Source organism: Bufo bufo, chromosome 6, assembly GCF_905171765.1.
Source record: "Bufo bufo chromosome 6, aBufBuf1.1, whole genome shotgun sequence".
NCBI lineage: Eukaryota > Metazoa > Chordata > Amphibia > Anura > Bufonidae > Bufo > Bufo bufo.
Genome location: NC_053394.1, coordinates 428,266,081 through 428,285,235, shown reverse-complemented (window position 1 = coordinate 428,285,235; position 19,155 = coordinate 428,266,081). Strand labels below are relative to the sequence as shown.

General features: G+C 46.1%; 1 protein-coding gene across 1 annotated transcript in view; it reads left to right on the top strand.

The window, feature by feature from the left end:
- The window catches only part of LOC121005812 (gastrula zinc finger protein XlCGF7.1-like), a 66,368-nt gene extending 49,054 nt beyond the window's left edge, over nt 1-17,314 (top strand). The window contains exon 4 of the mRNA XM_040438574.1: nt 17,211-17,314. Within this exon, the coding sequence (XP_040294508.1) occupies nt 17,211-17,314 (104 nt within the window). The remainder of the gene's footprint in view (nt 1-17,210) is intronic.
- The last annotated feature ends 1,841 nt before the right edge of the window (nt 17,315-19,155 follow it).

Here is a 19,155-nt window from a genome sequence, read left to right as displayed (position 1 = left end):
CCCTCAGTTCGTCTTCTCAGCACGAATTGGATGATGAGGAGGAGGAGGAGCAGGAGACGGTTGCCTCCTCTACGGAGGGTAGTAAACATGGAAGTTTTATTCCATCTGTTCAGCGTGGATGGGTAGAAGAGGAGGATAAGGATGAGGAGATTGAGAGTCATCCTCCTGATGAGGACAGCGAAGTCTTGTCTGTTGGGACTCTGGCACACATGGCTGACTTTATGTTAGGCTGCCTTTCCCGTGACCCTTGCGTTGTACGCATTTTGGCCAACACCGATTACTGGTTGTTCACCCTTCTCGATTCCCGCTACAAAGAAAACTTCTCATCTGTCATTCCTGTGGTGGAGAGGATGAGCAAAATGGTGCAATACCAGAAGGTCCTTGTGGAAAAATTGCTCCAAAAATTTCCAGCTGACAACGCTGGCGGCAGAGTACGTATTTCCTTGGCAACCGAGGAGGGGAGGGGAACACACAGCAGTTCCAACAGAGGCAGGGCAACACTCGCCAAAGCCTGGGACAGTTTTATGACACCCCGCCAGCACCCTCAACCTGATGCCTAGTGTCACAAGGAGGGAAACATTTTGGAAGATGGTGAAGGAGTATGTAGCAGACCGTGTCAGCGTCCTCAATGATCCCTCAGTGCCTTCCAACTACTGGGTGTCCAAGCTGGACACGTGGCATGAACTGGCGCTCTACGCCTTGGAGGTGCTGGCCTGCCCTGCCTCCAGCGTTTTGACAGAGCGGGTATTTAGTGCTGCTGGGGACATAATAACTGATATGCGCATCCGCCTGTCAACTGAAAATGCTGACCGGTTGACTCTTATAAAAATGAACAAGGCCTGGATTGCCCCTGACTTCTTTACTCCACCAGAGCAAAGCGGCTGAACAGAAAGGCACTCTAAATGTGGCTTTAATGGTGTATTGAAAACACTGTATTCCCATGCACCCCATCCACCATTAAAATGGTATATGGTTCAATCTCCGTTTTCTCGTCCTCCTCCTCCATAATAGCAACATGCTTATTAGGCTGCCCTCGCTCCTAATATTTTAGAGGGTCAGCTCAGCAGCGGGTTCTCACCCACAATGTTTTAGAGGGTCACCAGCAGGCCCTCACCCATAATGTTTTTGAGGGTCACCAGGAAGCCCTCTACCATAATGTTTTAGAGGGTAAGCTCACCTGCAGACCCTCACCCCTAAATTTTTAGATGGTCAACTCAGCAGTAAGCCCTCGCCCACAAAATGTTTTAGATGGTCAGCTCGGCAGCAGGCCCTTGCCCATAATGTTTTAGATGGTCAGCTCGGCAGCAGGCCCTCGCCCACAAAATCTTTTAGATGGTCAGCTCGGCAGCAGGCCCTCACCCCTAATGTTTTACATGGTCAGATCAGCAGCAGGCCCTCGCTCTAATGTGTTAGAGGGTCACCAGCAGGCCCTTGCTCCTAATGTTTTTGAGGTCACCAGCAGGCCATCAATCATAATTTTTCAAGGGTGTGTATGATGCCCTCCTTTATGTGTAATAAATGGTGTATTGGAGTGCCGGTTCCTTGTAATTTTTGGTAGCCCTTTCCCTTAGTGCATAGGCTTTATGAGTGTAGGAGTCCCACTACCTGAACAATTGTACTACAATGTGAATGAGGCCCTCCTTTATGTGATATACAGGTTGTATCGGAGTGCCTCTTCCTTGTAATTTTTTGCACTTTATATACAAGTAAATATACAGGAAAGAATGTTTCCTAACAATTTTTCCTCTAAAATCGATTTTATCTCAGTTTTTTTGCGTATTATTGTCAGTCGGTAAAAGTGGCGTACTACTCGGATAACATCGTTCCCAACAGCGACCTCGGAGTCCAAGGTGCATCCAGACACCATTTCAGTGGTGTTTCCATCAATTTCTGACCTTTTCCTATGAACCAGACACCCTCCCCTCTTCAGAGCAGGGTTCTCCCATTGATTTCCATTGTGCTCGGTAGAGCACCCGAGCATCCCGAGGTGTTCTATTCGAGCACCCGAGCACTTTGGTGCTCGACCAACACTAGTGGTTACTACTCACCTGTAGTGATGGACGAACATCTGCCGGGACAGTTCGCGAACGCGATCGCACGAACGCGATCAAATGTCCGCGAACCGCAAGTTTGCGGCGGGTCCCATTCATTTTAATGGCAGGCGAACCTGAAAAACCTTCAGCTCATATTTGCAGCCAAGAAATAATTACTAGAAGTGCACAAATAGTCCCACAACATGGACAGTGACATACCAGATGTATTATTCAAATTTGCGATCTCCATTCATTTATTTTTTTCAATGCAAAATATCGGCAATATCATTTTCACGCGCATGCGCAAATGCACTATAAAGTACCCAAATGCACTATAAAGAAAGTATATTGGTATATAACACCCCTCTTCAATCAGTTTTTTGGGAGGTGACTGGTATATCACACCAGTAGAAATTATTTGTTCCAATAACGCTTGTCCCTCTATATACATGCAGTATCGCAGCAGAACCGCACACAACTGCCGCACAATACAAATGCACCTTAATATACTGTCTAACATAGAAAGTATATTATAACATTGTACAAGGAAGACAATCCATTAGAATATACATAAAGATAAAACGTAACCTTTAATAATGTTACTATGAGGGTCCATTCACACGTCCGTAAGTGTTTTGCGGATCCACAAAACACGGACACCAGCAATGTGTATTCCGCAATTTTAGGACCGCACATCGCCGGCACTATAATAGAAAATGCCTAATCTTGTCTGCAATTGCGGACAAGAATAGGACATGTTCTATTTTTTTGAGGAAACGGAAGCACGGATGCGGATCCACAAATGCGGATGCGGACAGCACATTCCGGCCCCCTTGAAAATGAATGGGTCTGCACCCGTTACGCAAAATTGCGGAACGGATGCAGACCCATTTTGCGGATGTGTGAATGGAAAAGATATCCCTCAAAATGAAAATAAATTAAATTATTAAAGTTAAGCAAAAAGCATAAAAATGGCCCTAGTAAGCCCCTAGCCCCTAGGCCCCTGACATCCAGGTGATCACTCTATAGATCTATGTGTTTTTGACTCATTATAAAAGTATATTATAAGTATATCGCACCCCTCTGTGTATCACACATATCGATAGCACACCTATACCAGTCCTTAAAAGGACTTTTGTGGCCCTATTAGCTAGCGATTTGTGTCCCTAACAGCCTGTCCCTGCTCCACACAGCAACCTCTCCCTCCACTGGCAAAACACTGAATGTAAAATGGCGGCCAGATCAGGTTTATTTATAAGGTAGGGGGTATGTCCGTGTGCTGAAACGTCTCAATTGGCTGTCCTGTACCACCTGATGGATGTGTAATGGGTCAAAGTTCTTCACAATGTAAAAGAATTTGGCCGGCGCGAATATCTCCATATGTTCGCATGTTCAGCGAATCGCGAGCGCGCAAAGTTCGCCGCAAATCGACCACCGGGCGAACCGCAAGGCCATCTCTACTCACCTGGGCGGTTATCTGTAGGAATGTCCTCTATACTCTGCTCATCACCCCTCACATATGAGACCTTATCTCCATCTACCTGATCATCCTGTGGGACACTGTGATGTTCTTCTGACCCATCCTGAGGAAGAGGAGGACTGGGACATCTCTCCGGTGTTCTTATCTCTTCCATAACTGTAGGAAACACATCCAGTGACTGAATTCATTCCTTACATACAGATAATCAGAGGACGTGTATATATAGTTATGTCTATTACCTGGTGATGAGAGGGGCCGGTGATCCTCCATCATGACATCCTTGTACAGATCTTTGTGTCTGCAGCGTACTCAAGTTAGGTGTAGAAATGTTCCTGGGTGTTGTAGTGCAATAGACACTAACCTGAGACGGCTGACTCTCTGCAAGGGCAGGTGATGATGAGAAATGTTCGTGACGCCAGTGCCAATTAAACGGTGGCACGCCGTTTGCTGATAGCAGGAATAACTGAGGAACCACATGATGTTAAAGCAGAACTCAAACTTTAGTAGTCATCATATAGGGACAATAACGGAAACGCAGTTCCTTTGCAGACAGTAGATTTTCAATACAGTTGATGCAGGCAATATATGTATAGCAAGGTGACTTCAGAGTGTTAAACACAGGACTTGTAGTACAGGCAGCTTGCACTCTATTCCTGACTGATCCTGGAACATAGAAAATCTTCTCCAAGGCCCAATACCCTAGCTCTGGCGTATATCCTTGGTTTTATCTTTATCAAGTACCTCCTCTGTTGTCTTGAGTACCTCTTGCTTTTCTTAACATGCCTCTGTCTCTCTCTCAGGTTCCTCAGGCTCTTTAACTGAGGTGTTCCTGCTTCTGCATAGGTGAACTCAGGAGGGGAACCTTCTCTTTGAATCTGGAACCCGGTTACAGGGACAGCAATACCCTCTCCTGGTCTGCAGGCTTCCGGCCTGGACTTGACTCTGACATAGTCTAGTCTCCAACTACAACTCTAGACTGACTTTCCTTTCCCTGACTGGGCCTTATATAAACTAGGGCTCCCTAGCTCCCTCTAGTGACTAAGAGCTGGAATGACACCCCTAGCAGGCCTGTACATGCAAGTTTCACAGTAACAGGGAAATACATAGCATTACACTACATGACATTTTATAAAGATGACATATACCAACTTCCCCATAAATAAGGGGGGACGACAGCACACCAAGTGACCCTTTTGTAGTGACGGGCATTACAGTCCCCCGTACACTACATGTCCTTCTAAATACTCCCACTCCTCCATGGAGAAATAGACGGATATCCACTCAGCGGATCCTATGTTGTAGAAACCAGAATGGAGAGAAGATGAGACAATGTAAAATCCTACAAAATCCCATGTAAAATACAATTACTGGAGGTAATAAGAGGAGACATCGGAGGAGAAAATAAAGTGTAGAGCTTTAAGTTCTAGTGAAGGCAGTTCCTCCATGTTTCAGGACAAAGTATGTCCCCCTTCACATGACCCTATAGTCAATTACAGATAGTAGCGGTGATGTCAGTATAAAGCTGTAATCTGATAGATGATGTCATAGATCCAGAGCTCAGACTACCCTCGTCCTATCAAATAGGATTCAAGATTTAACACCAAATAGAGAAAGAGATCGTCTTGTGGCTATTAATATAAAGAACTCAAGGAGCAAAGTTAGCAGTCTTCAATTCATATACATCTCACCACAATAGTCTCTTCCACATGTTTAAAGGGAGTCTGTCACCACATTTGAGCCTATTAGACAGATCCAATAGCGTTATATGTGCCACCCAGAAGTTTAAAACGGTACCTTTGTTGCATATACCGGAGTCTTGTTTCAGCCAAAAATGAACTTTGTAGGTTCTGTAAATGCGCCCTCTCAAGTGCCCAGGGCGGCGTCTCAATCTTCCGAGCCCAAGACCGGACCTCCCCAACGGCTCATAACCCCGCCCTCCGTGTGCCTCTGCCCGCCCGTTTGCGCTCCTCCTCTCTCCTGCGGCGCAGTGGAAAAGGAGAGAGGAGGAGCGTAAACGGGCGGGCAGAGGCACACGGAGGGCGGGGTTATGAGCCGTTGGGGAGGTCCGGTCTTGGGCTCGGAAGATTGAGACGCCGCCCTGGGCACTTGAGAGGGCGCATTTACAGAACCTACAAAGTTCATTTTTGGCTGAAACAAGACTCCGGTATATGCAACAAAGGTACCGTTTTAAACTTCTGGGTGGCACATATAACGCTATTGGATCTGTCTAATAGGCTCAAATGTGGTGACAGACTCCCTTTAAGAAAGATACTTGCTCTCATCTTCGACCCCTTCCTGTAATTCTTCTGTCTCAAGTACAACCGAGATACTTCTACTGTTATCAAGCTGCAAGAGAATCTGCATTTTTAAGACTGAGGGAAGTTTGGGCTGAACAGCGTTTTTCTTAATTACATTGACCCGTGGATTAGCAGATGGAAGAATGATCATGGAGTGGTGGGATGTGTAAAGGGCATAGAGTGTCGACCGACTGTATCAACTAAACAGTTTGACTTTAGGCTAGTCCTTCTCCTGGTGATTACCTGATTTTCCCCCCTACATAGGGATCTCGCCTTCACTGCAGGGGACTCACCAGCTGCTACCTCTTGGAATAGTCCCGGTGTAGTTAGCTGCTCACCCACCGGGCTCAGAGACACTGACGCGAAGCACCAAATGGTCAGGCAATACTTATAGGTGGTAAACAGGCAGAGGTCAAGGCAGGCAGATTTCATGCAATTCCATGAAACAAATCCGAGGTCAGGGTTGGCAGCAAAGGGTCAGTGTGGTAGACAGGCTAAGGTCAGGGCAGGCAGGAGAGTATCAGAGTCGATTAACAGCAGTGGCGTACCTCCAATAGAGGCAGACCACGCAGCTGCTATGGGGCCCCTGGGGGAAGGGGGCCCGCAGTGGAGGATAGGCCCCGCCCACTAATTACACTTGTATGGCTACCTGAGAAAGTAAGAGGTGGAGAAGGACCTTTGGTGATGTCATCAACCATGTGACCAGTGCAGGAAGCCAATGAATAGCAGAGCAGCAGAAGTCTAAAGGACCTTTGGTGATGTCATCATGTGACCAGTGCAGAGGACTGGTGAAAGACCTGTGGCATATCCCTGTGAGGGGGCGGAGCTTCTGTGTGGTGCCTGAAGGAGAGGTTAGTGGTGTTCTGGGATAACATAACATCCTAGAAAAGCTGGGAGTTGTAGTTTTGTCGTATTATATGTTTCTCAATGTAATTTAAACGTATGCCCTAGTACAGGCTGGTAATGCTGGGAGTTGTAGTTCTCTCCTCTTATACCCTCTCTTTGGAATGTATACTGATGAGCCATAATAAGTCTGGCCATACTGGGGGTTATAGTTATTTCTTTTTAAAGCTCTTACCTGGTACAACTAGATGATGTCCTATAATCTGGACATGCTGAGAGTTGTAGTTCTCTTTTCTTAGGCTGGATTCTCATCACCGTTTAGTTTTCCGTTTTGCATGCAGGACTTTTTTCTGTCTAAAATAACGGATCTCCGACAGAAATGGCATAAATGGATGCGGAATGTGCAGAACTGACGCTTGAAATACAGGATCCGTTTTTTTTCCTTTATTTTTCTGTTTATCTGACGGATCAGAAGAACTGAAAACTAAACGGTGATATGAACCCGGCCTCTGTGTGATATCTACTTGTATCTGATCATAACAGCCTGGACATGCTGGAAATTGTAGTTCTCTCCACTTTCACCTCTCCCTGTGTTGCTCCCTAATTTCCAATAATAATCTGGTGATGATGAGACTTGTAGTTCCCTTGTCACTATTATAATGTTCTGCAGCAGCTGAGGTGTGTATTACTTGTTCACTTCTGTGCTGGTGACGGTCGCTGTTCTGCCGTCATAGGAGCACAACAACGAAAATCACCGCAGTTCCGGATCTGGCACTTCATGGACGACAACACCTGACGGATCCCGCTGACTATGATGAGATCTGTCAGGTTTCCATCTTCCAGGCTATAAAATTGTGTCCAGCATTTATGACCTGATCCACGAATGAGGCCCCAACACAGATGTGAACGAAGCTTTATATGTTCTGCAGCAGCTGAGGTATGCATTAGGAGGTTCTGACAGTTCATAAGGCAAGGGGGGCTATGGTGGCACTGGTATACTATTATGCCAGCACCACCATAGCACCCCCTGTGTGCTGCTTATAGTGGACAGTGCCCTCAGACAATGAATGGGGACAATCAAAAGCGGGTTTTTTCCCGGTATTGAGACCCTATGACGGATCTCAATATCGGAAAATAGAAACGCAAGTGTGAAAGTAGCTCCTAATGTCTACACGGCTGCAACTGCTGGGGGTATGGCAGGGGAGAAGCCAGGGCAGGTGGTGGGATGGGCCAGTGGACGGAGTTAGTGGGGCCCCATTAAGATTCTTGCTATGGGGCCCAAGGATTTCTATGTACGCCCCTGATTAACAGGCAGATATTCGGTACATGGTTAGACAATCACCAGTTAATCTAGTAAACTAGGAGCCTAAGCTCAGGCAAGGAGTGAGAAGGCAACCTAGGATTTATAGCAGAAACTGAATAGCAATTAGCAGCCGTGCAATGCACACAGGACAAGGAGAGGAGGGGAGTGGTGGTGATGGCAAAAATGGGAGTAGTAGTTCAATGAATAATGTTCTTAATAGAAGTAGCGGGGCAGCAATAGATACAGGCTTCCGATGTAAGAAGATTTATTCAGAGTGACCACTTTTGGTTTCAGTGCCTAGAGTTCTCTGTATTGTCGAAGAGCTTCAACATAATGTCACAACATACAATCTTGTAGATTATCACAGGGCACAATGATCATGAGTGATAAAGAGACTGAAGGAACCCTGAGAACGGCGCTGGAGATGATTTTTTGGACAGTTGGCAATCCAGTCACACAGAGAGTGTAAAATTCCTAACCCACTGGTTCCCAACCAGATATACTGAGAACCCTGGAGGTCTGTGACATCTACTCAGGGGTCCATCATAGATGGTGCTGTTTCATTGAGAACGGGTAGGATTTGGGTATACTGTAGAAATCCAGCTTAAAATAGAAGCCGAGGCTGGTGGAAAGATGCTGAAGGTGGACAAATAGTTTAACAACTTCTCATCAGCCCTTAGTCCGATACCACACAGCGAACTGCACTTCTTATACCCCGAGGTGGCACCATCTTGTCTTCTTAATATCAGACTGGTTAGTCAGTAACTTGAGCATCTCCACAACATATACCAGTACTGGTGAGCCACCACTCTCTTTATAATGTTCTTTTCTTCACCATCTTGCCTTCTATATAACATACCAGAGGTTACATCATGGCTCCGATCCATCTTCTTCTAATAAAACCAAATTATTTTAGACCAAACACCGTGACAAGCAGCATCTTCTTCCATGGCAGCAGTTTCTTCAGAACGCAGGCCTCTACTTCAGTTTGGAGCTTTGTCTGGCAGACCGTACAACAGACTTAACTCTATGACAAACCTCTTTCTGGTGTAGATTTAAGCCATTTTCTACTCCACATCAAAAACTGGAGTGGAAAATGATTGGTCCAGTGGTCCACTTCCCTGTCCACGCCACCACGCCTTTTCTCTCCACTTTGGAATAGTGTCATGAGCAGGGAAAAGTTGCAAATTTTACTGCACAAACGGTGTCAAGAGATTAGTGAATGTCCCCGTCATCTTTTTCATACAGCTCATTCCTATCTCAGCTAAACGAGACTCCATATCCATACATTCTTGTAGTTTCTGTGACTTTTTCCCCCAAAATGCATGCTCCTGTGAGGGCGGTTTTGTTCCATACACTATTTTTCAAGAAAATGGCGTAAATGTCAAAAAGATTTGCCATTACGTGAGTTCCTCCAATCACAGGGACTTCATAAATATGGCGTTCACCTTCACTCCAGGAGACTGGCATAAATACAGAGAGTGCTATACGACGAGGATTGTAACCCCCATGATTGATGTAAAAAATGAAAATACTATGCAGCGGGCTGTTCCCGTGCCAGGGGTCTCTCCTACAGGTGTTATGTGAGTTTTTAGAGTTTTTGTCATGACGCCAGTTGCATTTCAACAATAAGGGACTAGGTCCCCCTATGTAGAAGTTGATGGTGGAACCCAGGTGTAGGAATGCCAGAGTGGTGTAAGGGTTGCCTATAGTGTCGCTTTAGGTGCGGCTTTTGCACTTGTCACGGTGCTCCTACCTGGATATCCGGAACCCACAGCATGGTCGTCCGCAGCAGTGATAATAGGGATAACAGTTGAGGGATTTTTAGAAATGATTGGAGTCCAGACTTTTATTGAAGTAGAAACAGCTTTACTTGGCAAAAACTTTAATCAGGAATCAATCTTCCAACTTTGTCTTGGTCATCAGCAGATTTTGGCTTATCTTCTGGCAGGCAAACACGTTCAGCTTTGCTACATCTGTACTCTTTCAGCTCTACTATGTTGGCTGGATTAAATAGGAACTTTTCCTTTCTGCTGTAGGCTGCAACCTAGCTTTCTTGTAGTCTGACTCTGTCTTTATCTTGAACTGTACCTTTGTCTTTATCTCTGTCTATATTCAGGGAATCTTTCATCCTGGCACTGAAGCTCTTTACTTCTTTGAGCATCTCCACAACATGCAGGGGCTGCTCTAGTCTATCTTCTGCAGACTCGTCCAGGAGGGACGAGGGCCTGCTGCTTCCCCATACAGGGGCTACTCTCAACTTCTCTAACACCTCCCTTTCTAGGGAGGGCTGGAATGGATAGAAGGTTCCACTCCAGTGACACTAGCTCTGCCAATACTGCCGCCATCTGCTGGTAAACCAGGCACATTAAATGGTAACATAACATTTGCAAGGAAAAATAGATATACACATTGTACAGGACATGGCAATAAATATGCAGGATGACACAAGGTACACCATTAGGGATAGCGATAGGGTAAAAAGAGTGGTAATGCCCCCTTGCGGGGCATTACACATCCATCACACAGTACATGACAATTTAACCTTAAACATCTCGACCTTCGCTTGCTTTCTGACTCTCTTCTGCCACTCTCTACCATTTGTTCCCTCCAAGACCCAGATACTGCCACCACCTTATATAACACCACAATAAGTACAGCTCTGGACATTGTTGCCCTTCTCACACACAACAAAACCCGAAAAATCAACAGACAACCCGGCACACCAACCTGACCAAAAAACTCAGACAAGCTTCCAGAGCTGCTGAGCGGCGATGGAAGAAATCGCACTCTAAGGATCACTTCACCACATACAAGCAATCCCTCCTCATTTTCAAATCCTCACTCGCTGATGCAAAACAGGCCTACTTCTCATCTCTTATATCTTCCCTGGCCCACAGCCCTAAACAACTTTTTAACACTTTTAATTTACTTCTCCGTCCCACCCTCTCCTCTCATCTCAGCTGAGGACTTTGCCACATACTTCAAACAAAAGATCGTCAATATCAGAGAAAGCTTCAGTGCGCAGTCCCCACAGACCCTCTACACAACTGCTCAGTCTTCTTCTCCCAAAACCCACTTCTCCACCATTACAGAAGAAGAACTCTCCACTCTACTATCCAGATCACATCTCACCACCTGTGCACTTGACCCAATCCCATCCCACCTCATCCCTAACCTCACCTCAGTGTTTATCTCAGTCCTAACTCATCTCTTTAACCTATCACTAACCTCTGGAGTTTTCCCCTCTGGTTTTAAACATGCTACCATTACACCCTTCCTCAAAAAGCCTTCACTTGACCCATCTTCTTTGTCCAGTTATCCCCCATATCACTTCTTCAATATGCCTCAAAGCTACTTGAGCAACATGTCCATTCTGAATTGTCCTCTCATTTCTCCTCCTTCTCCCTCTTTGACTGGCTACAATATGGCTTCCGACCCCACCACTCAACTGAGACTGCCCTTACCAAAGTCACCAACGATCTACTAACAGCCAAAACCAAAAAACATTACTCTGTCCTCGTTCTCCTTGACCTGTCCCCTGCCTTTGACACTGTCCACCACTCCCTTCTGTTACAAACTCTCTCATCTCTTGGCATCACTGACCTGGCCCTCTCCTGGATCCCATCATACCTCACAGACCGGACGTTTAGTGTCTCCCACTCTCACACCACCTCGTTGTCTCATTCCCTCTCTGTTGGTGTCCCGCAAGGCTCTGTCCTAGGACCCCTACTCTTCTCTATCTACACTTTCGGCCTGGGACAGCTCATAGAGTCCCATGGCTTTCAGTATCACTTTTATGCTGAGGACACACAAATCTACCTCTCTGGTGCAGACATCACCACCTTACTATCCAGAATCCCACAATGTCTATCTTCCATATCCTCCTTCTTCTCCTCTCGCTTTCTAAAACTTAACATGGATAAAACAGAATTCATCATCTTTCCCCCATCTTGCTCAACCCCCCCAACAGACCTATCTATCACGATCAATGGCTACACACTCTCCCTGGTCACCCAAGTCCGCTGCCTTGGAGCGACCTTGGATTCTGCCCTCTCCTTCCGACCGCACATCCAAAGCCTTCCCACCACCTGCCGCCTCCAAGTCAAAAACATCTCCCGCATCCGCAGTTTCCTCTACTTTGAGTCTGCAAAAATACTTGTACATGCCCTAATCATCTCCCGCCTAGACTACTGCAACACTCTCCTCTGTGGCCTTCCCTCTAGCACTCTCGCACCCCTCAAATCTATCCTCAACTCTGCTGCCCGACTAATCCACCTCTCACCCTGTTACTCCTCTGCCTCTCCCCTCTGCCAATCCCTTCACTGGCTCCCCATTGCCCAGCGAATTCAGTTCAAAATACTAACAACTACATACAAGGCTGTCCACAACCTGTTTCCTCCCTACATCTCTGAGCTACTTTCCCGATACTTCCCCACACGCAATCTCCGATCCTCACAAGACCTCCTTCTCTTCTCTCCTCTTATCACCTCTTCCGACAATCGCTTCCAAGATTTCTCCCGTGCATCCCCAACACTCTCGAACTAGCTACCCCAACATATCAGACTCTCACCTACAGTGGAATCCTTCAAAAGAAACCCGAAAACCCACCCCTTCAGACAAGCCTACAACCAGTGACCCTGCTACCTCCATACCGCCATGACCAACTTCACCCACACCTACTGTGTCCTTCTCCCATACCATGTAGATTGTAAGCCCTCACGGGCAGGACCCTCTCTCCTTCTGTACCAGTTTGTAACTTGTCTTGTTTATGATTAGTGCAATTGTCTGTATTATGTATGTGCACCCCTTATCATATGTACAGCGCTATGGAATGAATGGCGCTTTAATAATAAATAATAATAATATTCACTACTCCAATTACTCTGCGAGATTCTCTTCAGTCTGTCAGCTCAGGGGACGTGTCCTTTCTGCTGCAGCTTTCTCCCTAGAAATGCCAAAGCTTCTAACAGAACAGACTGCAGAAGAATATTATTTGCAGTTTATGGCATTTCACAGCTTTGCAAGCGCCCGATTGCCACAATTTCGCAGTGGGGGCTTGGAGGAAAGAGGGAGCCCCCTCTGTCTAACCGCACGTATCTTTGGTCACGACATGCGGATCCCGGACCCACTGAAGTCAGACAATTTGTGGTCTGCAAAACGAAAGTGGTTGTGTAAGTGCGCCCTTAGATGGAGGCAATCAGCGGCTTGTTGGATGCGGTCCTCTCAGTATACTGAGATTACCACTACGCTCGGGTGAGGGGCTGGAGCTACACACAGGAGCGGGGCCCCCCTCAGGGATATGTGGCCCCTTATATAACTCCATCTCACAGTATAGAAATAACTCCGCTATATAGCACATAGATAACGGCCCAATGCAGGATAAAAGTCCCTCCGCTGTACACTACAGAGAGAATCCTCCCAGGAGGTCTGTGCTCGGAGGACCCCTTTAGCGACCAGGTGGTGACTCTAGATCAGAGAGCTGGTAGTGGAGGGGTTAATAACGCCTCTGCCCCAGAAATCCTGACAGACAATGGCGGTGACGGTGACACATACCTGCACTGTGGTGAACAGAGAGGAGTGGCTCCTGGTATATGTGATGTCAAAGGAAAAGGTGGAGATCTGTGGTGTAATGGGCGGGGCCTCCCAGGTACACTATATGGTGAGGGGAATGTGTAAAGCCTAGAATGTATGGGCTCATGTGAAGTTTAGGTCACGTGATTTGGGGGCAAGGCTGAGATTCTCTCAGGAGCCCATATATTCTACCTGCAATCCCACATTGTATGGAGGGAGGGGAAAGACTAGTTGCTCCAGACGGCTGCTGTAAGAGGTAAAGGAACTTACATGATGTCATGACCATGTGATCTTGTGTGGGAGGAGTCAGGCTCCAGACTTTGCTGCTGGCAGAGCTAAAGGACCTTTTTATGATGTCATGACCATGTGAGCATATGTGGGAGGAGTCAGGTTTCAGGATGTGCTGCTAGAGAAGTAAAGGACCTGTGATGATCTTATGACTAGGGATGAGCGAGTCGACTTCGGATGAAACATCCGAAGTCGATTCGCATAAAACTTCGTTCTAATACTGTACGGAGCAGAAGCTTCATACGGTATTAGAATGTATTGGCTGTGATGAGCCGAAGTTATTGCTTTGTGAAGTCTCGTAAGACTTCGGGCAATAACTTCATAAATTAATTTGTACTGTAAAAAAACATTACCCGAACTCGGGTTCGGGTCCAAGTGGTACCTTTCTAGATTAACCAGGAAAAACATACTGTAGCTTCCAGAGCACAAAGGCTCCTTCTTCAGGCTTATTACGAATAGACGACTGAGAAACAGGCACAACACTTACAAGATGTTACAGCAAGACATGTACATGTAGGAAGGGGGGGGGGGGGGGTAATTAAGATAAAAGGTGGAGCAACAAGTGTCAGTAGAGACCACAGAGATTAGGGATTGGGAGTCCACCTGAGAGAAGTGTGAATTTTGTCTAAATAGTAGGTCATAAAACCAGGGCTGAGATTCATCCATCACTTAATGACTGGAATGTAGACATAATTTTACATTCCCAACTTCTCCTCTCTCTATTATTCTTCATATTCCCTTAGAGAGTTAAACTCTTTAAGTCATCCATGGAGTGTCCTCCTCCAGAGCAAAGGATTCCCACAGTTGTATCGGCCTTTACGGTTTATCTGGAATCAGGTTCATCCTGGATCGCAGTTTCTGTCCAGTCTCCCCAATATAAATGTCTCCATTAGGGTACCTTGTATAGAGGATCATCTACAGAAGCTTCCAGATGAAATTACACAGACTTGGGCCACAGATCCCTTGATCGACCGAAACGTTGGGACTTTTTGTGGACTGTTAAAATCACTGTAAAATCTGGACATAAACAAATGTAGAAAATGATGTGAATATGAATACTAATTAAAGCAACATTGAAAAAGTATTCTGGTGTGCCATAGATCTACCTATATATTGTATTTGTGAATAAGACTTGTGCAGGTCTTGCATTTTTGGAAGTTGCCTGTCTGTGATGGTGATGAGAAGACACTCCTGATAAGGAGATTCCTCAAGTGTGATGGTTGTACGTCAGAAGAAAATATTTCATTTAGTCTTTTTCCTTTATTGAATATGGGTTGGAGGTTCGCCACAATTTTCTTTAGGATGTTCCTTTGAGGGTTGTACATGACCACTAAAACCCTGTTGGTGTCCTTCTTACTCCAAGAGGATGCTCCTTGGACTCCTCGTGGCTCTATGTATTTGTTCTTCTATGACCAAGGGATGATATCGCTGTTGTAGGAATGTATTCCTCAGTGACAGTAGATGTTTTCTGTCCTCGCTATCTGAACAAATACAGATGTGTCGTAAGGCCTGGCTGTAAATGAAGGACTTTCTAATGTGTTTTGGATGAAAGCTGTCCCATCTAGGATATCTTACTGCTGCCAATACTGCAATATTCCCAAATTGTCAATAGCAGTGTTCAGTGTGTTTTTAGAATTGGAAGGACATTTACTTATGCCTCTGTCTTTAAATTACAGAAAACAGACTTGCAATTTTGCTATATCCATTCCATAATTCATGTGACTATGTACCAAACCCTTGACTTTTCATTCAGGAAAATCGTGAGTTTACATTAGGTCCCATAATAAAATGTCTGGAAAAAGAATGAGTGCAAAATTAAAGACCCGGACCATATCCTCCCAGAGCCTAAATGTGGGTAGTAGCAGGAGCAGCCATCCAGGCAGTACTAGTAGGCCACAGTCCTCCCTGGCTTCCAAAAGGTGCAATATTATCATTGAGGGGAAAGAGGATGAGACTGTAGATTGGATAGCTCACTCATCCTCTCAGTCACAGCAATATGATGGGGAGGTCACCTATGAGTCTGACACCATGCCTTGGAGCCAGGGGTCACAGCATTCCACCTGCTCCTCCTCCTTGCAGCCCCAGAGAAGTGGGAAAACAGAGGTTTCTGCAAGTTAGCCCAGCAAGAGTTTCCTCCTTCTCCCAATCTCCTTTGCGACAGCCAAGCCGCATCCACGGGCAATACAGTGTTTTTGTCATAGTCATCATCACTTACTGCTTATCCCACTCAGAAAACAACAATCTGCTGGTGCGCAAGCTTAACTCCCAGCTGAAGAAGTTTCTGGCAGTGAAGTCGGTGCCATACCATTTAGTAGATTCTGCTGATGGTGTGCACTCAGCCTTACTGGAAGATACCTAGCCGGCACTATTTCTCCCAAAAAGCTATTCCTGCCTTGTACTCTCACGTGGCAGAAAATGTAGGCCGCTCCTTGCAACTGTTGTTGTGTGGCAAAGTGCAATCCACGGTGGCCACCTGGAGCAGCTGTTATAGGCAGGGACAGTGCATGTCTTTCACGACCCACTGGGTCAATGTTTTTGCATCAACGGTGAGGCAGCACCCTCGTGACAAGGGCAGGTCCTTTTGACCCTCAACGATTGTGTCAGGCCGTCTCCCACACCTCACACTTATCCACCTCCTCCTCCATGGATGCTCGCCCGTCCACAACAGCAGCAGGCCACAGCTTTGCTCCCACTCCCTCTTCTTCCTATCACGTGTCGCGTCAAGATCTGATCAGCCTGGACGAGAGTAGCCACACCGACGAGCAGTTGCTAAAGTATATCAAGCAGCAAACATCCCGCTGGCTGTAATCCCGTCGATTCCAACTGGGCAGGGTGGCCAGTGACAATTGCCGCAACATCCTGGTCGCCCTGAATCTAGGGGAAATAACACATGCTCCCTCACGGTGCACATCATCAACCTATTGGTGCAGTGCTTTCTAAATAAGTACACTGGCTTGCACAAGGTGCTGACAATGTCCAAAAGACTGTCCCTCTTTTCAGCCAGTCTCACGTGGTTGGGAACGCTCTCCTGGACTTGCAGCGACAGAACAACCTGCCACTAAACAGTTTAATCCGTGACGTGCCAACTCGCTGGAATTCAACACTGCACATGCTCGAGCTCGAGCGTCTGCACGAACAGCGGAAAGCCGTGAACAATTTTGTCATGCAACAGTCTGCCTCAGCAGGGAGCATGTGGGGCTTCGAGGTCAGGCAGTGGCAGCTCATCAGAGACGCCTGTTGGGTGCTGAAGCCATTAAATTTACCAGTAGGGACAACTTCTGCATGAATGATCTCATCCCACTCATATTTATCTTAGAAAAGACGCTGACGCTCATGTAGCAGGGGACGATGGTGGAAGAAGAAAAGCTAACGCATCTTGCTTCCCCTCCTAGATATTGGGGACCAACAAGGAGAACGTACCATGGAAGACGATGAGGAGCTGCCACTGGAGGAGGATGATGATAATGACACTGGCCACGACAGTGTTCCCACATGAGGTATTATTTTAATCTACAGGAACAACCCTACCAGGCTTTATGACTGGTTTAATAGGATTGATTCTGCTGACGGGTACGATTCAAAACGGAGTCAATTTCAGACTCATTTGTCGTGTAAAGATCATCAGAATATGCAAGACTGTAGGTCATAGTTCCTCCATATTTCCAGTATCTTTGCCCACAGGTGGCGCTGTTGCTCTTTCACAAAATGCAGCTATAATCACAAGTGGCGGTTTTGCAGCATTTTTCGGAGTGAATTCCTACCCCACTAAAACTCTATGGTAAGATGCCTAGTTGCCACTATTGCTCCCTGTTATCAGCCCCTGCAGGTTGGTAGTATTATCTGTGCTTCCCTAGAATGACTAGACAACCTGTCCGCTGTGCACCGACTTTCCCACCTTTATATGGGAAGAGAAGTGGCTGCTGATGCTTCTCCTTCTGATCACGTTTAATAAAACATAGAAATTCCAGTAACGACAGCAATGAGTCAAAAAAAAAATTGTACTTCGCCCAGATTTGCAGATAATTTCCTCATCGGCTTCTCCTTTTTATGCTCTGCGCTTCATCATTATAAAAATACGTGAAAATATTTCAGATTTCTGCAGCTGCTACATTGGGAAGACGCTCCACTAGGTGGCAGCATTGTACAAAAAAAGCTATTTTTTGGAAAAAGTAAGTTTCCAGGAAAGCTGTCAGATAACCAATATGACTTTAGTAACAGCTTCTGGAGGGGATGTCACCCAACTTTCCCAGCAACCTGACTGGTAATAGTTATCGCATGGCTAGGCAGATTTTCCATTGGGATTGTACACTTGTCGAGCGGGGCCCTGGGGCAGGTGTCTGGCTGGAGGAATGCTGCAGAGCTGATGCTCCACACCCTTGTCATGCTGCAAGACATGAAGGACGGAGTCTCTTGTTGATGTTTCCTTGGGTCATGTGAAGCGCAAGCGAAGCTGAATATTGTAGGGCTTTTCATGTCCAGGTGTCGAGTGTCATCCGTGTTTAAACTGCAAGCACCCGCATTGAGAACTGCACCATAGAGTCAATGGGTTTATGCTCATGGATGAAGCGGTGGTTAGGGGGAGCAGTGGAGGAGGCACACATACATTACTTATCTAATTCTAAGTTACATCCTGTATTATTCTCCAGAGCTGCACTCACTATTCTGCTGGTGGGGTCACTGTGTACATACATTACTTATCCTGTAATGATCCTGAGTTACATCCTGTATTATACTCCAGAGCTGCACTCACTATTCTGCTGGTGCAGTCACTGTGTACATACATTACTTATCCTGTACTGATTCTGAGTTACATCCTGTAATATATTCCAGAGCTGCACTCACTATTCTGCTTATGGAGTCACTGTGTACATACATTACATTACTTATCCTGCACTGATCCTGAGTTACATCCTGTATTATACTCCAGAGCTGCACTCACTATTCTGCTGGTGCAGTCACTGTGTACATACATTACATTACTTATCCTGTACTGATCCTGAGTTACATCCTGTATTATACTTCAGAGCTGCACTCACTATTCTGCTGGTGGAGTCACTGTGTACATACATTACATTACTTATCCTGTACTGATCCTAAGTTACATCCTGTATTATACTTCAGAGCTGCACTCACTATTCTACTGGCGGAGTCACTGTGTACAGACATTACATTACTTATCCTGTACTGATCCTGAGTTTTACAGCAAGACACGGAGGCTCCTATTGCTATCTCCTTCTTTACTGTCCACCAATAGCAGCAAAGAAAAATTTACATAACATGACGTAACCATAGTAACATCACCCTCCCCTCACAGTCCATATAACAGACGGCTCCTCC